Below are 23535 nucleotides of genomic sequence, written 5' to 3'. Positions count from 1 at the left end.
TATTGCTAAAGAGACGGATATTTTACAAATATATATCGAAACTCAAGAAACACAATCAGGAAATAGTGTTTTGTAAACATCAATAAGTCGTTTATTTAGGGCAAGGGACTAATTGCCTGCACACTACTGACCACGAGATAGATAACAACCCTTTATAAAATATAAAAGCTGGGGTCAGTCGATGCGTAACATAATGGGTTTAAGGATCTTTTTTTGGTTTGCTTTAAAAAAAAGTTCACCATTTGGGACTGAACAAACTCTTTAAACATTTAATTCTTAAATAGTATTCTTTATTTACGTTAAATCGACTGTCCTTCAACCTGTTTTGATTGTAAATATATATTAATATTGATATTTAGTGTGTTTTTGTAATGTTAACAATAAGTTTGTTATTTCTATAAACACGGGAATTGTCCGAAAACAAATTGGCTGCATTGTAATATCACTTAAGGTGATGGTTCAACGTTTCAATGTTTGCTTGTCAATGAAGTCATTGTTTTGACAATGATCATAATAATTCAATATCATTTAAGCGTTTGTTTTGTTCAAATTGCAACATTGCAATATCACGAAAACTAATGTTTGTTTTAATTTTTCACATTTAGGTGCGAACTGGTACTCTAATTTGCATTATTACAAAAGCTTTAATTTGGTTCAAGCAGACAGCATAGCTGCAGCTTGGACGGGTTAGACAAAATTTGATGAGAGAAACACTTTTCCTAAAGCTAGTATTCAATTTCAAGGCGGCAACATTGCATCGGCCTGGGCGGCTATGAAAGCACTAGGTGAAAGCGGGTACATGGGCAAAGCACGCGAAATCATGGACATCACGGACAAAATGAAAGCGAGAATTACTAGTATCAAGGTACCGAATTCCAATACTATCTATAAGCGTATAACACATATACTTTAAGTCAAATTAAAGACACAATGTCTTATGTTTTGTTGTATTAAAGTATTATGTGCACAATGCTATAATGAGCATGATTCATAATGAACGTTTGTGAAAGACTTCCGATACGAATACAAGCAAAGTACACCCCCAGTTTGTACAGAAAGATAAAAATATTGTTAATAGAACGATATCGTTAATTGATGGACAATTTCAAATTGACAAACAATTTAACCCAACACAAAAGCACACATCAAACTCAAATACTAATGATCACTTTTAGTGTTACGCCTTTGAAACGTTAATGAATTTGAGGCTTAGACCGATTATTTTCACTTATATCTACTGCAAAAAAGGTCTTCATGACTTAATATATATTTTGTTGTGTTAATATGCTTTCTTTTTATCATATATCCTTATGTCAGATAGGAATGATGTCAACCCGGCATTTAAAGGTGCAAGCTGCAACCATGTTGATACACATGCAGTTACAATTCTAGTCCTTTAAGCTGTATATTTATATATTATTAAATGTGCAGGTACAAATTTCACCCATGTATAAATAAAGGTAACGGTTCGGTATAATGTAATATCTATATTGAGCGTAAGCGGACCATGACCACTTGATCCTTACATTACATTCGGAGCGTTATGCATCCAGAGTAATGGGTATAGTACCCATTTACATACCTCAGTGGATCGGAGCAAATGTAGAAAAAAAATGATTTAGCTAAGACATATTTTGCTGCTCTTTCTGGTATTCAAACATGGGACATCCTTTTTCCAAAGCAATTCCCCCACTTGTTTTAAAGATTATAATTTCTGCCATAATCTAAAACACTTTCGCTTTTTTTCTATCAGGGCCTGTGTTTGATGGGAGAACCATGCATGTCGGCGTTTGCAATTGGTTCCAGTGATTCCAACCTTAACATTCAGGCTGTGGCCGATGTCATGGAAACCAAAGGTGAGATCCATGTTTGGGAGTTTGGAACTGTGGGTTTCGCTATGTAATTTCTTTTGATGCTGGGTTTGTTAAGATTAATATACAGGTATGTAAATAATAAACACTGTTAACGGTCAAGAATGAATAAGAGCAAACATTGCAATTTAAGTCTCGTAAAAGATGACAAATCCAATTATTATGCATAAAAACTGGTCTAATTTTTACCGGATTTCAGCTACTCGTGTATAAAAAATGATAATAACACAGCTTAGATATTTCTCGGCTTCTTTCGTAAAGTACGCATATATTGATGACGTATTACAAACAACGCAATATCCTCGTAAACAAAGAAAGAGAACATGAGTTCTGTAAAATAGTTTTGTGTTGTAAAATATTTTGTTTTACATTGAATTGCATCATTCATACTTGTTTTCATATATGTTTCATTTTCATGATTTCACTTTTTCCTTGAATGTAATAACGACTTTTGACTTGATACACAATGTCAAGTGTCGACCAATTAAAACTTGTTATCGGAAAACCGGCTCGGAATTGCTCGGCATGATTGAGTAAACAGCGATGTAGATAAACTTATTGTTTGTAAACACAATTGACTTGGAGGACACTGCATTTTTAGCTCAAAACAAGTTGTATTTCTCATTTTTATGGTTATGTTCAATAGCTTATATATATTTTTTTTGATAACCTTTATAAATAAAGTATGCACAAATTTAAAAATCGGTTATAATTATGGATCGTCAGCTTTTACGGGCCTTTAATAAAGAACTCCTTCCGGATTGTTGAAAGTAGTGTACATCAACTCACATCGGCCTTATGACATGAAATGTTCGGAGACAAATAAAACTTCTAAGTAAATAAATAGGAATGATCATTTTGGTAAGTACGGAAAGTTTCTACGTAACTTCTAAACTCAGAGTTTGTGATAAAAACATAATAACGGTATGTTCAGGTATAATCCCGTACATTTCGTGTAAACCAATTATATTCGAGAATAAATCAATGCAATATAATTCAACTCCATAATGACCACATAAAACGCATGTGTTACTAATACTGTAAAACTGTCAAATGAAGGTAACATTCTGGCTGTGCTGAAAGACGAATTGAGAGCATTGCAAATGTGAAAATACCACAGTGGCTGTGCTTTATGACAAAATAAGAACTTATCCTAAATACGACATCTATGTATGGCAACTACAAAGAAAAAAGTGAGTCACACACACCTCGTATTTACAGGATGGAAGATGGAGCGGTGCCAGACGCCTGACTGCCTGCACTGCTCCATCCTGCCCCATCACACCGGCAAGGCAGACAAGTTCCTGGATGATCTAGAGGCAGCCACTAAGCATTGCATGGTCGGGCAAATATTATATATACGTGTTAAACGTATTCGTAGTTTGTTAAGGACTTTTGTCTTCTTCTTAAACTCAACTGTAAACTGATTCTTGAATTTCATAAGCACACTGCAGTGTTACTTGTAAATGTGTAAAGTATTAATTACTGCTTAGATCTCTACGCATAACAATTACCTTTGCGTTGACTTTAAATTTTATTGAACTCTCAGACTGTATGACTTCTAAACAATGGATTTATACTTTAATCGACCGGAGTTCCATTGTTCTTTATTTAACCTTATGGCTTAATGCAGTATACGGCAGTAGTGTTTGTCAATGTTTCTATTTTCAGGATAACAAAGCCCTCGCGAAGAAGGGCACCGCAGGTGTGTACGGAATGATGGCCAACATTCCTGACAAAGGAATCGTCACCGACTTCCTGGTCGAGTTCTTCAGTGAAGTGTACACATGCAAATAAACAATCGGAGTATTTATATTTCTATCACGTGGGATATAAGTTCAATATAGTGATCTATTATGTGTATGGGTGGACTCCCAAGTGCGGGATCAATATAGTGATATATTATGTGTGTGGGTGGAATCCACAGTGCGGTTTATACCCGCGCAATATGTGTATGTATATCGGTATTGTTACATTACATATTGTGTTCATCATGTGAACATGCATTTTTATGGATGATGTTGATGGAGAAAATATACCACGTTTAATTTTGTTCTTGACTCAAAATCTTCATATCTAGTCATGCTATTTTTGTGACATAGTCTTTAAAACTCATAATAAACGTACTCAAAGTCCTTTGCAGTGTTCATAACGATTTTTTTTAAATTTAATTTTAACACAACGTTTTCAAAATTTCGTACAATTTTCTAAACTATAAGTTAAATGCAATGGCCTTTTGGTCCAATGACAATAACATCTTGTGTGACCGTAACGTCAGGCTGTGTACGTGAATCTCCTACTACCCTCTACTGACGAACACTGTATTAATATAGACTGGAACACCTAATTCTGACGTGTCAATTTCCGACGGGATCTTGTGCAAAACCACATGCTTAAATATAGATAATTAATATAATATGCGAAAAAAGAATAAGGAAGTCCGCTATTTATATTCCCTGCATGCCGACGACATGTATAATTAGCAAGTTAAACAATGAGTAATTAACTTGATGTGTTCGTCTCGTATAGTTAGATGTTATTTATCATTACCATCTGTATTGGCCATCTGATATCGTTCTGAAGCATGTATCCGTTAATTGATTAATTAGGTGGGCTCTTTGTATGTAAGATATTGCTTATTGTCGGAATTTTTGCCAATTGAATTTCTGTTGTTTATAATTTTCCAATGCGTATACGATTTTGTATAATAATATTTAATACAATATTTAACTTGTTACGCTACATTTTTACACGAAAACCCCATTCGATTACCTTCAAGATTTATGAAAGTCTTTAAAGTCAAAGGTCAAAATAATAATGATAATGTAAAATATGACATTTCCGCTGTATAACTTATTTATTTAATTTACTCGTAATATCTGTTGCTCAGACGTCTGGATAAAAAGCATATTTTAGTTAATTAGCACACAAATAACAGCGTTGTTTTCAATATTGTCATGCAAAACTACCCTTAAATTAAGCCTTTACTTTCTCGATATCGCTCTTCTGGAGACTTTTTGCTTTGGTTATCAGTTAAGAAACAAAATTGTCACATCAACATAAACGAAAAACAATGTTTTTTATATTGGGCTATTAGTCAGATTAATTTGTACACATGTGTTAGGAATACGTTCTTTACTTCCCCTGTAAATATAACGTTCCATCCTGAATGACTGAGAATTCAATTCAACTACCAAGTTTTGCTATACGGAAGTTAATGGACGTGCGGAATATACGATCTCTTTTTGAGTTATGTGTTATAGCGGATGTTAACAATGTGGATGGCACTTATCATTATCTATTGTTTATAATGAAACGAAATTAAAAACTTCCTCGTTTGTAGGATTCTTTTGTGATCAGTTGTGCATCGGACATTTGTGTCTTTGAGGTATACCCTTATACATACAAGTTATAACAATGATGCATGCACTTTTGTGATATTTCGCTTCTTCGATTGTTGTTGAGTAGTCCATGTTGATTATGTTAATGAAGTTTCGTTTTGTTGACCTAATTGGTCGTATTCTTCCAACAAAAGATTTGAATTTGGTGAATAGTAATCCGGTACTGGTAAGGGCTGTTGATTTTATTTATGCTTTTATTCATGAAAGCATAGTGTTTATATGGTATTTTACTTATGCTAGGTCAGCATGATGTGCAGCTCCTTAATTGTGTTGTTCATGGATGTTTCACATGCGCATTTGAACGTCAATGGACTATAGCACAAACTTCCAACAGTTCCATTATTACCATGCTGGCATGTTAAATAGATACATTGTTTGATATTCGATTTTCACAAACACACCCAATACAGAAAGAAAATTTGAATTCGTACGTTCAGCAACAGTTTTTCTGTGACACATTACATAATTATTATTAGAAGTACTATGCTATCGACAAATGTGTGGTACTTTAAATAGCTGCATATATGCATGTGTTTTGTGACAAGGTATTGACAAATATAAAAACCTACAGCAATTGTTTAAGATACAATTAAGTTCCTGATGAAATATAGAATATTTACTAAAATCTAATATAAATATCTTGGTATTTGCGAGCAGTTAATAACCACGATCAAGTGGTTTTATTTTTTCTGATTTTGAATATTTTGCTTTTGCCGCTCGCGTTGCAACTTTTGTTTATGACATATTTTAAGTATAGCAAACCAAATCATATAACGTTTTTCTATTTACGTAATCGCATAGTTTAAAAAATATATAATCCACTTTGTGGTTTTCCTCTCTTTAAATTATTATAAATATGCTATGAATATCAATGCAAGTTTTATGTGAGCTGACTTTTCAATGGTTAACTGCACAGATATGGGTTTTGGAACCCTGACTTCAGCAGGACTCCATTTCAGGTTGAAATAATACATGTGAATGGGGAGGAGGCACAATAAGAAGAAGCTAGGCATTTAACTTCTCGTATAATAACAGTGTAATTGAACACCAACCAATTCATTTAAATTATCCTATTTCCATTAGTATATGATATATGTATTTTCCTTCGTTGTATAGTTTAGTATAGGTATTTGTATGAAATAAAAAAATTAGAATTTGTAATATATTGAGTATCTTAAATCTGTATGTCATCTCTCACTCTCTCTCTCTCTCTCTCTCTCTCTCTCTCTCTCTCTCTCTCTCTCTCTCTCTCTCTCTCTCTCTCTATCTCTCTCTCTCTCTCTCTCTCTCTCTCTCTCTCTTTCTCTCTCTCTCTCTCTCTCTCTCTCTCTCTCTCTCTCTCTCTCTCTCTCTCTCTCTCTCTCTCTCGCCCTCTATCTTTCTCTCTCTCTCTTTTCTCTCTCTCTCTTTCTCTGTCTCTCTCATAAATATAACAAATACGCCTTTATTTGGTAACACATTGAACCGTGAACAATCTCAATAAAAATTCCAAGTAAGATATGTATGTATACTTAAAGGTCAAATACCGTTTTTATTACGAAAATTATATTTCATAAATATGTATATATTAAAACGATTGGAATCATCAAGAGCAATGGAAAAAATAGTATTATACTAAACAACGATGATCTTGTTTTCCGTAAACCGCTCGGGTATTTCCGCCACATATTTTGGTGGTGACGTAATTTTTACACAACTCGCATGACACGGAAACTTTTTATTTGTTATAACGGAATGGAACTTGAACACATCGCGCAGAACGTCAAATTCGACATTCAATATCGTGCTACTTTGTTATTTTTCGTTAAGTTTCATCAAAGCGCTTGTTGAAATTATTTTTGCATGGCAAACGTTATTCGACATGGTTCAGTTTGTTGCTTTCGGGTGCATGAAGCTTCCAGACAAAACTTCGAACTACACGCACAGGATTTCATAACTTAAAATGATTTTTTATATTTTTTGAAATTGCGAGAAAATATTCTTAATGTATTCATATTACTAGCAACACTGAAACGCATTATTTTTTTATATATTTTTGTAAATCGCATATACGAGGGGTGTTCCAGAAGTTCGTGGATTTTCGCTATAACTTTCATTTGGTAACATAAATGGACAAACAAATAGCATGTTAAGAATATTTCGTCCTTTCCAAATATACTCTCCAAATATCACGGAAATACATAAAACAATAAATATATATCAGAGATTTAAACATGTGCACAATGCGCACACCGACGCACGTGTAACGTTTCTGTTCAACGTCAATGACGTTATGAAGTTAATAACTGTCAAATCTTTTCCACATAATCACCTCCAACGCGGATGCACTTTATGTGTCGGAAAATCCACTTGTCAAAAGTGTCTCTATACCAGTCAGCGTCAAAAGACGACACGATACGCTTTGCTGCAACTGTAAGTTCCTGTTTTCTTGCAAAGCGAATACCGCGCAACTGTGATTTAACTTCCGGGAAGACGCGGCAGTCCATAGGGGCCAAAACCGGGCTGTAAGGAGGACTTAGGCGCTGTAACGTGAAATTTGCCGTAAATTCTGTTTATCAACGACATTTAAACCAAATTTAAATTCGCGCAACGCTCATACTTATAATAAAATACACGCGTGCGCCGCATGTCGTTACTGAGGTCTCTATTGCAACGCGTTTCAAACGCGCTTTATGGAATTCATGCATTTTTAGCTTATATATAAAGTCCGTGATAATTGGTTTGTATAATATGTAAATTTCATTGACTTTTACTAGCAAACTAATAAGTTATAGTGAAAATCCGCGAACTTCTGGAACACCCCTCGTATATATATATTCAAACTGACACTATTTTTCATTAACATGTACGCATAACTGGTTTGGTAACAAAATACGTTATTCGAACCATTCGAATATCAATAAAATATAATATGTGAATAAGCACAGCAGCTTTAAAAAAGAACATTTATCTTTTACCAAGGCCCCACCCTGCCCCTTTATCTACGCCTGCCTTTTTTATTTCATCACATTATTTAAACGGAAGTTGTATTTGAAGTTTCAATGAATCTGTTCACAATTCTATCAAGTATCCATTATGAGTCGATGAACCGTACAACGTAGTCATACTCAACGCGAATGTACGGTAGAATAACAATCAACGAAATCAAAAAAAAAAATGTGTTTCGTTTCCGGCATATGCATTAAAAAGAAAATTATATTTACCAATCCCTATTCTCTACGCGATGGGCATCTGAAGCACCGGCAAAAGATTCTTCGCTGTCCGATGAAGATTGAGAAAAATCCTACTGACTATCACTAAATTGACATTTTTCACAGTCAGCCAAAAATGATGAGGGCGAAGTCACGTGACTCGCAGAATTCCAAAACGAGGCTGAACGTGTATGCATTTCTAATAGTTCCACGCAATACAAGATGTGATTGTCAGAATAATCAGGAATATATACCTCCCATTTTAATTGCTAATGCATGAAATAAACGTTCTTGATTGTGTATTTGTTTCATTCAATTGTTTGCACTATTTGACACTCTGTGTTTAAGCAGTGTTGGCGCGGTGTGTGATCAAAGATCAATTATCTTTTTTATTGATAGATCTTATTGCCCCAGTGTTCAGCACAAACACATCTCGTTGTATTCAGATACTGTTCCGACAAACAACACGTTTTCATAAGCCACGGGCAGCGGATGTTTTCTTCTGGTAGTAGTTTCGCGTAGTCATTTCTAGGACTTATTTTACCCTTAATACTCAAATTAAAATTGAGTTGTTCTTACATATTGTCAGATACTAAATACTATAAAGATATAAGCCAATTTACCGGTTATCATATTTATAAAGTGAATGACGGACATTCGGCCCTATGCTAATTGTGACACAGGTGGACGTTCATTCCTACGTTATTTTGACAATCCGAACAATGGTTCCTACATTATTTTGACAGCCCCGACATTGGTTCTTACATTATTGCTATCCTGGTTATTATGATCACATTTTATCCAGATGAATATTACTCTCTAGGCAACTTTTATTCGGAATATTTAATATGTGTGCTATATTTCATATTTGTATCATATTTTATTCATGTTTAAGAATGTTTCGTGAGCATGAAAATGTTAACGTTAAAAGTTATTCGAATATATCGACTTAACGGGGATCTGTAATAAGCGAAACCTTGCGGAAATCGGGCGACTTCAACTGCATTGCCACCGTAGTGTAGACTAATACGTGTGTTTCTTAGCCTACGATCAACCCTCGAAGCATAGCACAGACTTACTGCGTTTTATGTTTAAAGTATGTAGTTGAAGGTTGTTTGACACACTGGTCTCAGTTTTATGAACGCTATGCACTATTTTTATAAGAATTAAATGTTATGGGATGGGGTGCACTTAAAGCGGGTGGGGGAGGATCAACAGTAGTGGTAAAACTGTTTTGTATGAAATGTACACGTTATACAGGCGCACTTTTAACGGATAATATGACTTTAAGGTAGTAAAATGCTTATTGAAGTGCGTGATTTATGTAGGAGTGGGTTATTGTATTGGCGGTGTGTATTTGTAAAATGTATTGTTTACCCCTGTATTAAAGCTTTCTAAACGATTTTAACAATATAAGATGTTTACTAAATGAATAGATGCTTCCAAAGAGGGTATATTAATTAATTTAACACTGCATGTCTATATTAAGTGGGTAATACCATCGCTATGCCTCTTTTAGGAAAAGCACATTTTTGCATTCATGAATAAATAAAAAAATATTTTAAAGTAGTGATCGAAGATACGGCTGGTTTCGATGATATATGCTTTTAGGCCGGACAGTTTTATGTGGTACGCGAAGTCGACGTTAATACGTGTTTTAGTCAAGGTTATGTTAAAGTAACATAAATATTCACAATCAACGAATATTGCGCAAAGAATTTCGTAAAATAAAGTTAACCAATACAAAATTCGGTGTTTCTTATAGCAATAGCCAAACTTTTATCGGACATGTCAGGACACCAATGCCGAAGCCAGTCTCGCGTTCGCTCGTAAATGTTCGGTTATCGTTAATTGGAATTAACAATACTATATATATTCGCACAATTTACAGGGTGTCGACTGTCCGGGTATGCAAAAAAACATGTGCCGTTTGTCCGGATGCCGTCGCACAAATGTTAACTGTGTTCAGGCTAAAAGGTCAAGGTTCAGTTGTGGAAAAAACTCACATGCCAAAATGATCGCCATGAAGAGACAGCTCGAAGCAATAACGACTTATGGCTATTGATACAATAATAATAAGGCCAATGAAGGCATGTTGCATAGTTGCAAATAGTCTTCTAAAATGCAAATGTCACTTTCAGGGTCAAATATATAATATGCGTTAGAATAAGCATGTCAGGACAATAATTAAATCACTCATCAGCTATCATGTTGACTTCGTGGTTAATGCTCATTTCTCTTTGAATGAAATGGTGCTATTTTAAGGTGTTATTTTAACTAAAATTCTTTGTATAATGTGGTAGTAATAACTTGCCAAAAATGCATCACGCTTTATTGCATCTTTAAAATAAGCACTAGTTTTCTTTTAATTTCATCGGCAAATCAACACAAAATAGCGGTTGAATATATTTTTCCATCAACTCATTTCATTGATTTAAAGTGACATAAAATGCGATACGCAAATAACTCACTGTGAGAACATCGAGGACATCTCCCAACCAGTATTTGTTTGATACGCTGAACATTGAGCAAGAACATATTGGTGAACACACCTTGCTTTGAGAGTCATTGTTTTGACGTGAAATTCAATTTTGATGAGATGAAATTAAGGGAAAGTTATGAATTCTTGACTACAAGTTCTTTCTCATATCAAAGGAAAACACATTCAAGTGATGTTTAAATATACGTTTTTTTATAATCTGCGAACGCTCCTTTGCATTCTTCATATGTGTATCACAAACAAACATTCATACGATAATCATAAAAGACAATACAATCATTGTTGCAATGTTTATTATTGTCTCGTCCACAGTTGAAATTGATGCACAGCATTTTCAATAATTATAACTGTAAAACCACCAACATATCCCAAGAAACAAACAGCTTAACAATATCAAACATTGACTTTCCTATGTTAATATTTTTTTTTTACGAAATTTGCAGAATACTAAAAAACTGTATTATTTCCACCTGGACTTGATAGCGTTTTATTTTTTCCTATATTTAAAATAGCGTATAGCAATCGTCAGAAAGAAATATCCACACAAATTGAACACATTAATGCTTTTTTTTAAGGTATTGGCTTCTCTGTCATGCGCTTCTTTTTCAGGGCATAGACACAGCTTTTATGCTAAAATGACAAATACTGAATAATGTCTGTCATGAAATAGTGAAATGCCATGTTGCTAGCAATAAAAACCATTTGACTTGAATGTAAATATTTTCGTTCATCGAAACGTTTGTGAATTCGAAAAACGATTAAACACATTTGCAGATGACGATATTCTGTTCCAATTACACGATTTTACTAAAATGTCCTCACGAGGAGACTTAATTTGTTTACTGCAAATAAATGTATATTAATGTGTATGCTTTCCGGTGTTTATAGAGAAATATCAGTAGATTAAAAATGATTTCAAACATTAACAGAGAAAATTACCGATAATGTTCACTGTTATACTGTGAAATGAGGTCGTATTCATGTTGCCACGACATCATTTATTCAACAAAAATACATAAATATCATTTTTAAGCATACACTAAAAAGATATTTTGTTGGATTTGTTGGAATATCGATTTGAATTCACTAGTGATCATAGCAAACAAGATTTGTTCACGAGTGGTGCAATCGTGAAATAAAATCGATATTCCACCAAATCCTACAAATATCACCCATACTATTTGCAATAAAATCGTTTAAAAGGAAACGTTATTGTCTGATTAAAAAATTAAGCTTTGAACTATTGAACTTTGCCACTTAATTGTGTTTTATTTTTAAATTAATTTCGTGCCACGAAAGTTCTGTTTGTTAGGTTTGATGTCTATATTTAAGGAGAGGTATTCACGTTGACCATGGAGATATCTGGTTTGATTTATCTTTGGATACCGATTTACATAACAGGTAGCGTGTACATGTTTTTGACATTTCTCCATAATTTAATAGCGTTGTTTGCATTCACGCATTTTTAAGTTATCCAACGTTCTGCACGAATTATTTCACTTATAAACTCAAAGCAATGTACTGAACTGTAAATTATCTATTGTCTGACTTGTGAGCGATAGTCATAAATGTCTTACATACTCTTGCAGACGTTTTTAGATAAAAATGTGATGTCTGGAATCGGGCGCAGTTGTACTTGAAATTACTTAAAGTCTTAATACATTGAAAATCCTTATATTTGTGGTTTTATGTATTTTCAACTGGATACAATAACAGTGTAAAATAACCTTACCATCTAGCTTTTGTTTGTGTACAGCCAGTTGCCTTAATAACTGTCAGAGATGTCGACAAGATATTGATTCGTGCCAAAGGTGTGAAGATGGGTATTACATATCCGATGGAACCTGTTACATGTGTGGGAACACTGGATGCCTATGTAGACATCAAAATGAATGCTATGGATGCAAGGAAGGTTTTTACATCACGTATGACTTCTGGAGAAACCTAAAATGTGAGAAATGCATGACATCGTGCAGATCATGCACTAACAATGACAGATGCAGTGCATGTAAGCCTGGTTTTTATGGTAGGAGATGTGAAAAACCGTGTTCCCCGGGATGTTTAAACACATGCGACATATTCGGACGGTGTCATTGTAAACCATACTTTACTGATTCACTGTGTGAAACATGTATAAATAGATTTGATGGTGAAAACTGCAGCCAAAAGTGTAGCCCGAATTGCAGTGCCTGTACTGATGAAAACAGCTGTATTTCGTGTATAATAGGATATTATGGGCCTTATTGTCAGCTTCCCTGTCTTAGCTCAATGTGTTCGAATGGTGAATGCAACAAACAAAGTGGATTTTGTTCCTCGTGTGTCACCGGCTATACTGGATATTCTTGCAATCAAACATGCTCGACCGGATGTTTGAATGATACGTGTGACCAGTTCAGTGGACAATGCACACACAAGTGCAAAACCGGATTCCATGGCGATAAGTGTGAATATTCCTGTCCACCTAATTGTCAATTATGCACATCTGTGAATTACTGCTCTAAATGTGAAGATGGATTCCATGGCAATACATGTGAATATTCATGCCCATCTAATTGTCAAGTATGCACATCTATGAGTAGCTGCTCTCAATGTAAAGAAGGATTCAATGGCTCGACATGCGAACATAACTGCCCAGATGGATGCTCAAGGGCTATATGCAACAGTTCTGATTATTGCCAATATGGTTGCCAACACGGTTACTGGGACAGAAATTGCGACCGGAAATGCAAGGACAATTGCACCGCCTGTGATCAAATCACCGGGGCGTGTTTGCGATGCTTATCTGCTAGATATTATGGCGGTGAATGTGATACGCCCTGCAATACTAATTGTGTCAATATGTCTTGTCATATAAATGGAACATGTACAAGGGGATGTAATGGTAACTACTATGGTTCATCTTGTGAAACGCCGTGTTCGGAACACTGTGCTCGGTTTGAGAATGAATTCGCATGTTCATCCGATACAGGAAGGTGTATGTTTGGCTGCGCTGAAGGATTTACCGGAAGCATGTGTATGCAAGGTGAGACAAACAGTACAAACACCATGCGTGATGTTTTTATTACGGTATTTCCTGTCCTTGGTGAAATGTATAAGCTTTCTTTCTTTTTAAGCTACCTGCGGTATCGTTCTGTTTGAATTTATATGTTTACCGAAATAATTCGTTTTTGTACTTCATAGAAGGACATTCTGAAATAAAATATTATTTAAATTAAAACTGGTATGTGTTTTATTCTGACTGTAGTGATTAAGCAAGAGAGTGATGGTGGGAATATGCTTCCAGCAGCAATCGGAGCTGGGTGTGCCGCTTTTGTCATTATTGCTATTGCTGGGGCGGTAGGAGTGTTTGTTCACGTTCGTGGAAGGTACGTATTTTAATTGAACTGCTTGATAAAAAATAGGCAGTTGGCGTTCTTTTGAATATTGATTATAGTTGATTTATTGTTTGTGTTTTCGTGTTAAGAATCAAATAAGAAACAATTGCAGTGAACGGGTTAATAATCGTCTAGTAAAAAAGAGTAACTTTTAAAAAGATAAAAGAAACTTTGGAATGTTGGCTGTATGAAGTGTATTACAATACACAAGCCTGCCTGGCATCCACTCTAAAAGGGTCGATCACAGAAAGCTAACAAATTAAAATGAAAAAAGCTCTCGCAAAATTCTAACATCGCGGACAAAATTTACCCCGCGATTTGTTTCCATCGCTAACGCTTGGAGATTGTATTCTTCATATGATTAGAACTGACAATTTTTTATAGTGTGTAAGCAAGAAGTCGATATATTCGTCAATGTGCAAACAAACACTTAATGAAACACATTATACTAGCCGTTACATGTGATAAACTATGTAGAATCCGTACCATATCCAAACCCAAAAGGCGCGACTAAACAAAAATATTATTATTGGCTCAAGAAAGACAGAACGTAAAACAAGCATGTGTAGATCATACTATATGAGAATAAATGACAAATTATTCACAAATAATAGATGAAGTTAATCCCTCTCAGGCCCAATATATTATTTCGCGGGGGGGGGGGGGGGCGGAGTGAAGGGAAAATAACTACATTTTCTTGGCAAAGCCAGCAACAAACAGCTCGACAATATTCCGAAGCGGCTCGAGTGACCAATAGGTCATGAAACCGCATTCACGAGACAAACAGATTGACCGCGCGGTAATCCTGAAATGCTATAAGGTAGCATTGTACACCACACAACACTGCCGTACAATTAAGATTTGTGAATGAACATGTTTAAATGTTTGTGAAAAAAAATGAATTACAAACAAGAAATGATTATAAACATCACGATATAAAGTTATTATTTTCACAGTGCCTTTATCGACCCGGTCGCTCGTATCTGGACAATATGTATGTGTAGCTGTGTATTTGATGTATACACATATGCAGATTATAGCGCAGGTATCCTAACACCGAAAAGTCATTCATATCGAAATGTATGAGTTGATGCAGCCAAAGAATTGTGAGATTTCTTTCCAATCAGCCAAATAAAGTTTTGAAAATTATACTGGAAAGAAAGGTCTACGAAATTCCATTAAATTTGGAATTAGGTAAACCTTGGGTAAGATAGTGCAACTGAAACACGATAAGATAAGTTGCCCAATCACATTTTATATGGCCGAAGAGTTTCTTATGAAATGTACCTTTTTTCTCTAAGCATAATTGTTATGGTGTTACAGTCTGGTATTCTGCAAATGACTGTTCTTTGGTGTCACTCAAATCTGAAAGAACCGTGCATTTCGCTTCTTATTGTGTAGTTCACGTGTTGCCCTGTAGTTTTGCCCGGCATAATGCCAAAATGGATGCTGAAAAATTGATAATAAACGTTCCTATTGATCGGAAGGCTCACACTAATATATTGGTCTATTCTAGTTGTAAAGAAACAACTTTAATACCAATTCATTATTCGTTAAACAAGTACTACAGCTACTGCTACGACACAAACATGTTTTTAGTTATTTACGTGTTTGTTTATTTGACAGAAACATTCGTGTTATTTTGTCGTTTGAAAACATGTGTGCGCCTGATGGTCTCGTATTGTTTCACCTGACCCGTGACTGATGTATGTTTCTTAAGTTTGTTACGTAACTACTAGGTAGGCGGAACAAAAATCATATGTTTATTTTCTTTTTAGATATGGCCATGTATTTTGTATAAATGCTATACGTGTTTCACCTCTTTCGTATGTTCATGTACAAGAAAAATACACATATTGCGTATTTATTTTAGAAGTCCAATCTACGATACTGTTCAACGAGTAAACAATGCCAATGTCCCTGAAGAACTTACGTATGCTGCCCTGCAGGCAAATGGTATATAGCCGTTTATAGCTAAAGCTGATTGCTACTTATACATTCAAATAACTGACGTCATCAGTTCACATTTTTGTAATGAAATAACATAGGCAATTAATAGGTAATTTTAAAGTGTAATGTTATAATTATGATTAACGTCTTGTTCGCATACACGTCGCAAGGTCAATGTAAATGTTAAATATATTTTTGCATATATGGCACATTTGACTTGTCATATTGTCCTGTTGAAGTATCCAAAGCGTAAGCATGCCATCTACCATCGAACCTTAATTCCGGTCAAAGTGGATGATAATTGAAAACAAAAGGGTTTGATGTACATATAGCTTTTCAATATATACGTTTTCAATTGAGTTTATGACGTGGTTCTTAGAGAAATAATGTGATATATTAACAACTAAAATACTATTGTAAATGGTTAGATGTGATACCGTTAGAACGTCTTAATTATAAACACTTTGACAACTACCTTCCTTTTGCATACATCATGGTTGTCATCCATAGCTACAACTCTGAGAACTGTAGATAAACGGCCGTTAATCATGGTCGACAACTCTTGTTGCGATGCATTAATAAATGAGCCAATGCTTGTTCCGAGGTAGCGCTATTGACCGGACTATTTGAAATTTCACGGGTAATTCTACAGGTCGAGTAAGTTTTATATGTTTTTACTTTTAACATAGTTCGCATTATTTAAAAAATCGGACAATGTATTGCTATTCAGCGAGAATATAAACTCATTTGAGAACTTGATACTTTTTTTCTAAGTTTGGCATGGTGAAATTTATCAACGAAATTCGGTGCATTGTGCCCGTGTGGCGAGCATATTTCCTCTCAATGAAATAGTTAATGACATCAAACCATTGCCATGAACATGTACAAATTGTTGCATGCACAAAAGGATTGGCTGCTTGTCGATATACCGGTAATATATAATTTTACATTATTCCAAAAGAGAAAGAGCCAACGCCATGGAGACGGCGCTCCTGACAGGAGGTGGCGCCAATGCACATTTTCCGCATTTTGATTATCAATGCTGACCATACACTTGCTGTGAGGCATTCTAGGTTGAGTGTTATTGATAAATGTAAACATTGGATCGTAAAGCTCCAGTAAACAGTCAAGAATACAAATTAAAAAAAGGAAAAAAAGTAACACTCAACAGGGGTTGACCCACTGACCCCTGGAGTAAAAGGTACCACTTGGACCATTCGGCTATCCGTGCTCACACAATGTACGGTGCATTTTATACTTTATGCAAGCAATCCTCGTTGTTTCACAAAATATAGCGAAACAACAAAGCTCTCCAAATTATTCAATCGTTTTCATTTGCAACGCTTTATAATTTTCAGGTTTTTAAATCGTCAAAAGATGCATATAATGGCTAGTTTAGAGCCTGGTAAACATTCAGTATTGATGTTTTCTCACATATATCATAAATAAAACGAAAATTTGCGAATCTGAAACAACTTTTCTTAATTTTATCAATTTACAAAAACGTGAAAAGGCCCCTTTAAGCCTACATAATTATGAAGAAACATGTATTGTTAAGAGATTTTGAAGATTGATTTAATTGAATATTCTCAACAACTGGACAATAACTTAAGCATAAAAAAAGGTTTTTGGTTAAAAACCGAGCTGACCATATTTGTCGGAGATGTTAATGTGAACCAACGACATATTTTAGCCTAATTAAGATGTGTTGACATTTGCCTTTGGTTAATTAAGCATTTAGCTTATGGGACAAAACTCATCTTGTCAAGCAGAAAAGCACATCAAGTTGGTTGTTACTTAATTAAATATTTACCTCGTGGTTGTTTATAAAATGTGTATATGTTCTTTATAGATTTGGGTTGACGTATTTACGCTGAACAAAAAATAAAAGGAAAATGCAAAAAGAAGAAGCAGTGACTATAAAATGTAAATCATGCGATGATTCAATTATCGTGCATTGGCGTCACCTACTGTCATTAGCGCCACCGTATTGCAAGTGGCCCCATCTCTTTTCGAAAAATGCAAAAGTATCTATTACATCTGCACGAAGCCAATGTATTTGTGCATGCAGCAACTAGTGTATGCTGAACGCAATCATTTGATGTCGTTTGTGAATTAATCGCGTAGAATTGTTATCGTCAAACAGGCAAATTATGTTAATTTGATTACGAAAACTCCCCCATGCCACAACTTAAAGGTCCTCACGTTTCTTAATGAGTTCGGATTGCATAGTTCTGTACATTTGTGGATGCATTAATATTCGCTTACTCGCACTGCATTGCTAATTTTTTAATAATGCGCCATATGTTGAAAAAATCATGTAAAACCTACTCACCATGTATAATTATCCGTGAAATTGCATGACATCCGGTCCTATGCGCAACTTCGGCAGTAGGATTGGCTTAATTAGTAATGCATCGTAATAAAGGTGGAGCCTTTGATTTACGGTCGTAAGATAAAATTTCATAAAATGGCCATTTTTTCGAAAAATTACAATTTGTTGAAAAGCTTTATTATTCAATATAAGTCGAAATCCTGTACAGTTTGGATAAATCGTCTAAGTTAACTTTTTTTTATATTTGTTCCCTGTCTGTATGCCAATTCTCCAAAAATCCAGTAAACGGTTCTTGATTTATGATAGGCCATGTTATGAACAATTCAGTTGCACATGCAAAACAGAAACAAACAAGCTCGCACACATCGATTAAAGCAAGTTATTTTCAACTTTTGTTGCGAATAAACTATGCAGTCATACATTATTCAGATAGAAAACATTTTAAATAAGTATCATGTTTGTGCAATAAAGGCAGGATTTAGTGAAGAACGTAAAACGATAAATTCACACTTCGTAGAGATAACTTTTGTAGTAGTTACAGCAACGTTATATCTATCATAAAAAGCTGGAACAAGAAGTTCCTTCTTCCATAACTGATAACCATTTTTAACAACAACAGATTCAGTCCGTGCAACGGACGTGTCTGCGCACAGTCCCGTGTGTGGTGAATCGAATGCTGAATACCTGAACACAGACAATTAGCAAGACACGCATGCGATTGGTACGTGGCATGTGCAAGCAACTCGCTACACTTAAACTTTGAAGAGTTATAACCAAAAGCTTTTTGTACAGTATTACAAACAGTTTATAATGTAAGAAATAAAAGTAATATATAAAAATAAAGAAAATGAGCTACGTATGTAGTTGTGTTCATTATTTTGGTGTCGTATAAGTCGTATAAGATTAATGTTAGTTGATGCAGAAGATTAGGAAATCGGTTAGACATGATGATTTGAACGGTGATAACATATATTTGATTTTTCTCATAAGTGTGTGTTATTGAATTAAAAACCTACATCATTTTATATAAGCATGATATTAACACCTTCATACGAGTTTATTTGTACACAACTTTTCTCTTTTTTTTATTCAATATAAGACATACAATTTATACATGTATATGATCATAGAACAAAGTGATACAATGTAGCAGCAATTATGTTCTAACATGTTATACAAGATATGCTAATATATATTTTTTGACCCTATGGTTTTCTTTTGATTAATTTTTTGTTTAATGTTAATATGTATTTTTTTCTTTGGTCGTTTGTGATTTTTAAGAAAGAAAAACAACAGAATAATTATAAATATATTATTTGTACACAACTTATTAAATAAGGACTAAATAATACTTTTGTTTATTGTATATTCTCTTCTCTTCAGCGACCTGAACAACGACTGAAGGACTTAAATGTTATTGTGTCATAATGAACATCTCCACGTATAGAACGGTCAATTGTATCGGACATGCCTTTAAGTATAAAACGCGTTTCATCATCAGCATAACTAAGGATAGCGTATTCCTATTGTCATATTCAGAAATATATTTTCTATATTTTTACAAGTTACTATAGATGCATTTATTTGTATATACACATGTGATGATTCAACTGTCCTATATCTTCAATGTAATTTAATAATGTATGATGTCTTTAGTCTTCTTCTCATAGTGTATATTGTTTATTTTTTGTTATTTATGCATCAATTTTGCTAAGCCAAATTATAAATCACCAATACATTAACAGCTTCTCGGTGGCATATCGACGGTGTTTACCCGAAATATTATTAGGTGTACTATATTTTTACAACTTTCAAAAGACGCATTTATTAATTTATACACATTTGATAATTCCACTAGTAAATGTGTACAATGTAATTTAATAATATATTAGTTCGTTAGTTTACTTCTCGTCGTTTGTATTGCTTATTTTTATGTAATGTATGTATCAATTTAGCTTAACAAAATTATAAATCAACTTTACATTAACAGCTCTCTGTTGCATATAGATTTTTGTTTCTCCGAAATATTAAGACGTTATTTCAATTAATTCAATAATATAGCAATACTAATATATTATTTACCGTAACATAAAAATGTAACCATTAAATGATTCGAAACATGCGCACAGTTGGATTCACACCAACTCCTACAGCAATATCGCATATCTCCAGAGTCGGTTCTTTGATTAGATCTTTCTATAGCCGTGACCCCATCTTGAATAATTTAACAAGTGTTTTGTTCGATGAATCAAGTATCGTTTACTACTAGCTCTAAGGACTGTCTCACCTGATCATGCTTCTGAATTTTGATTATTAATATGTTTATTATACAAGGCATTATTACGCAGAACATGGTGTGCATATTGTGTGCTTATGTTTAGCATGCATCTTCTAGAACTTTATCAGTGTTATAAAAAAGTAAAGCAACATGAATGTGTCCTTTGAATTTCACATGATGTATGAACCCAATTACATTTTAATATCCCTGTTAAATATATATAAATAAGATAATGTGTGTTTTTAGAAAGAAATATAAAGAGAATTATCTTATTTATCAGATAAAACATTAAGTACTTCATTGGATGCTACAAACAATGTACATAGAGCTTATAGCAATTATCAATTGAAGGTTTTTCAAACGGTCATCGGGAATGCGTATTATTTTAACCGTCTTTAAATCGGGCATAATCAGTGTGGTTTGTGATAATCATCAAACGATTGTTCGCTTGGGTCGAAATTTTTATGTTGAGGTACTTAAACTTCGTTTTTCTGGTGAAATAAACACCTATCGAGTTAACAGTATCACATTAGCAACACATCATCAGTTTTAATCAGTTTTATGTTTAGTGTGGTGGTATATATGTATTTTCCTGTATTGTATAGCTAATAGGCATTTGTAATAAAATAAAACACTTTAATATGTTGATAATATCTTGAATCTGGATGTCCTTTTCTTTTTAATATATTTAGAATAAAGTAAATATTTTTTAAACAATGCATGGTGTACATGTCTAAAATCAAACCGATGCACATTCGCAAAAAAAGTGCTTAAAGTACATTGCAACTATTGCGATTCTGTTTCTTTTTCTTATTTTCTTTCGCCAGGGATCAGCTTTCTAATTATTTTTTTTGTTAAATCATGAAATAAAATTGTTAACTACTCCATTAAAACGAGACGTGTGTGTTAAGCAATCATTTTATAAATACAAATTAGGCTCTTCCCGGATTCATCGTCGCATCATCGTTCAAGTTTAAGTTTTGTTATCTATGATGCGACTGGAGTTATTTATTGGTACAAAAACGACAATCTTTAAAGAGAAAATAGAAGCTGTTTATCATCCGCAGTTATCATTACAAGTTGAATATAGTTAGTCAACTAAATGACATCACATGTATCATCACTCGAATTAAAATGCAGCTTATATGTTCAAAAGGCAACTTTCGAGATTCCGTTTTCAATATGGACATCTAAAAAACGCTTTGTGCGTATGATGTGCATTACTCTTACCACGCATCTGTTTTTCATATTTTGTTCGTAACATGCATTTTGAAAATGACTCAATGAATGTGCAGTGATATCGAACTCGTAACTTTTATTTAACAATGTCAATTTAAATTTTATTTTCTGATATTCTCTGACAATAGGGTATGTCAAAATCAATGTTTCATTGAAAAGTTTTAAATAAAGCAACCAAAATAACAATAACATTTATATACACAAATGCCTTTAGTGTGTAACACATGGAATCGTGTACACTATTAATAAAAATACCGCAATTATTCCCGGTTAAATATAGTTTCTGCAAATTGGAAAACAAACATTCAGTTTAGAAGTTTTAAAGGTCTTAACGTTGGTCATGTTTCTAATCGCTCGAACAACATTTGACATTCGATACATTTAAAAAGTTTAATTACATAACTGCGCTTGTGTGCGAATTGTGTGCGTATGTTTAAAGTGTCGTCATTTATTATCGCGCGAAATAACACAAGGTATTACTTGTTAGTGAACCAACCAGATCTTAGTACAACAGTAATGAAAATTCCATGTGAAAATATTGTAGCGTAATTACACATTGTTCGTGTAAAAGACACAGTAACCAACACAGTTCATTTCTGATTTCTTTGCGTTTTATTTCTGCTTATTAACACAACACAACGTTTCCAAAATGTTTGTCAAATACAAGATACATGCGAAGCCCGCAATGGGCCCATCCCGCGAAAGCCAGCAATAATGCGACTTGTATGTTCGGCCGTTTAAGTAAGACTGTCCTTCATACAACGCAGATGCCAATTTATACAATAATGGACAAATAAATTGGGTGACGGCTGTCTGGATGATTGACATTAACATGAGTTGAATTACCTGATACGGGATGGCTTTATGTGTGACTTACATATCTTGTGCATATATATGCCAATAATTAAGCGAGACCACGTTTGTTTAACTGTCACCTGTCATTTAACATGAAAATATACACAAATTAACAGTGCTGCATGTGCTTACAATAGACATAACAAATTAGTGAACCCAGAAATGGGCCATAACTTGGTGCATTTTTTTCGTCTAATTTGACGACGACATATGATGCCCATTTATGCATTTCTTCATGAAGACAGATATGTATTCAGTTACACCGAACAAGGAATATACATGAAATACACCAATTATGCGACATGAAATACATCAATTATGCGACACACCTCATTTTCATTAAAGAAAGATTTTATATTTTATGATTTAAAATCTTTAGAAAGATCAAATCCTGAATGACAAGTTTCTTACAATATCATGTATCAATGTTAAATGACGTTGATCGATTGTCCACGTAACACTACAGGCGTTGTTTGACTAGTGACCTCCTGTGCTGTCCATTCGAAGAAGGTATTGCCCGGGTTGAATATGTACCTGTTGC

At 34.1% G+C, this 23535-nt stretch overlaps 2 protein-coding genes across 3 annotated transcripts in view; both read left to right on the top strand.

Annotated features, from left to right (window-relative positions):
* LOC127858788 (uncharacterized) overlaps positions 1-3924 on the top strand; it is a 29515-nt gene extending 25591 nt beyond the window's left edge. The window contains exons 10-13 of the mRNA XM_052396071.1: positions 744-865; positions 1754-1856; positions 3093-3211; positions 3543-3924. Of these exons, the coding sequence (XP_052252031.1) occupies positions 744-865; positions 1754-1856; positions 3093-3211; positions 3543-3668 (470 nt within the window). The 3' untranslated portion in view covers positions 3669-3924. The remainder of the gene's footprint in view (positions 1-743; positions 866-1753; positions 1857-3092; positions 3212-3542) is intronic.
* A 1299-nt stretch (positions 3925-5223) lies between these two features.
* LOC127858790 (multiple epidermal growth factor-like domains protein 11) lies at positions 5224-21539 on the top strand. 2 transcript variants are annotated; one of them, XM_052396072.1, is made up of 7 exons: positions 5224-5259; positions 12296-12364; positions 12720-13985; positions 14208-14328; positions 16211-16293; positions 19242-19343; positions 20006-21539. In XM_052396072.1, the coding sequence occupies exons 2-6, from the start codon at positions 12316-12318 to the stop codon at positions 19322-19324; spliced, it is 1602 nt and encodes a 533-aa protein (XP_052252032.1). In that variant the 5' UTR covers positions 5224-5259; positions 12296-12315; the 3' UTR covers positions 19325-19343; positions 20006-21539. The 2 variants fall into 2 exon arrangements, with proteins under 2 accessions (XP_052252032.1, XP_052252033.1); XM_052396073.1 differs by lacking the exon at positions 20006-21539 and having other exon boundaries at positions 19242-19477.
* Positions 21540-23535: the final 1996 nt, after the last annotated feature.

This window comes from Dreissena polymorpha, chromosome 14, assembly GCF_020536995.1.
Source record: "Dreissena polymorpha isolate Duluth1 chromosome 14, UMN_Dpol_1.0, whole genome shotgun sequence".
NCBI classification, from domain to species: Eukaryota; Metazoa; Mollusca; class Bivalvia; order Myida; family Dreissenidae; genus Dreissena; species Dreissena polymorpha.
This window is presented reverse-complemented; position numbering and strand designations above follow the sequence as displayed.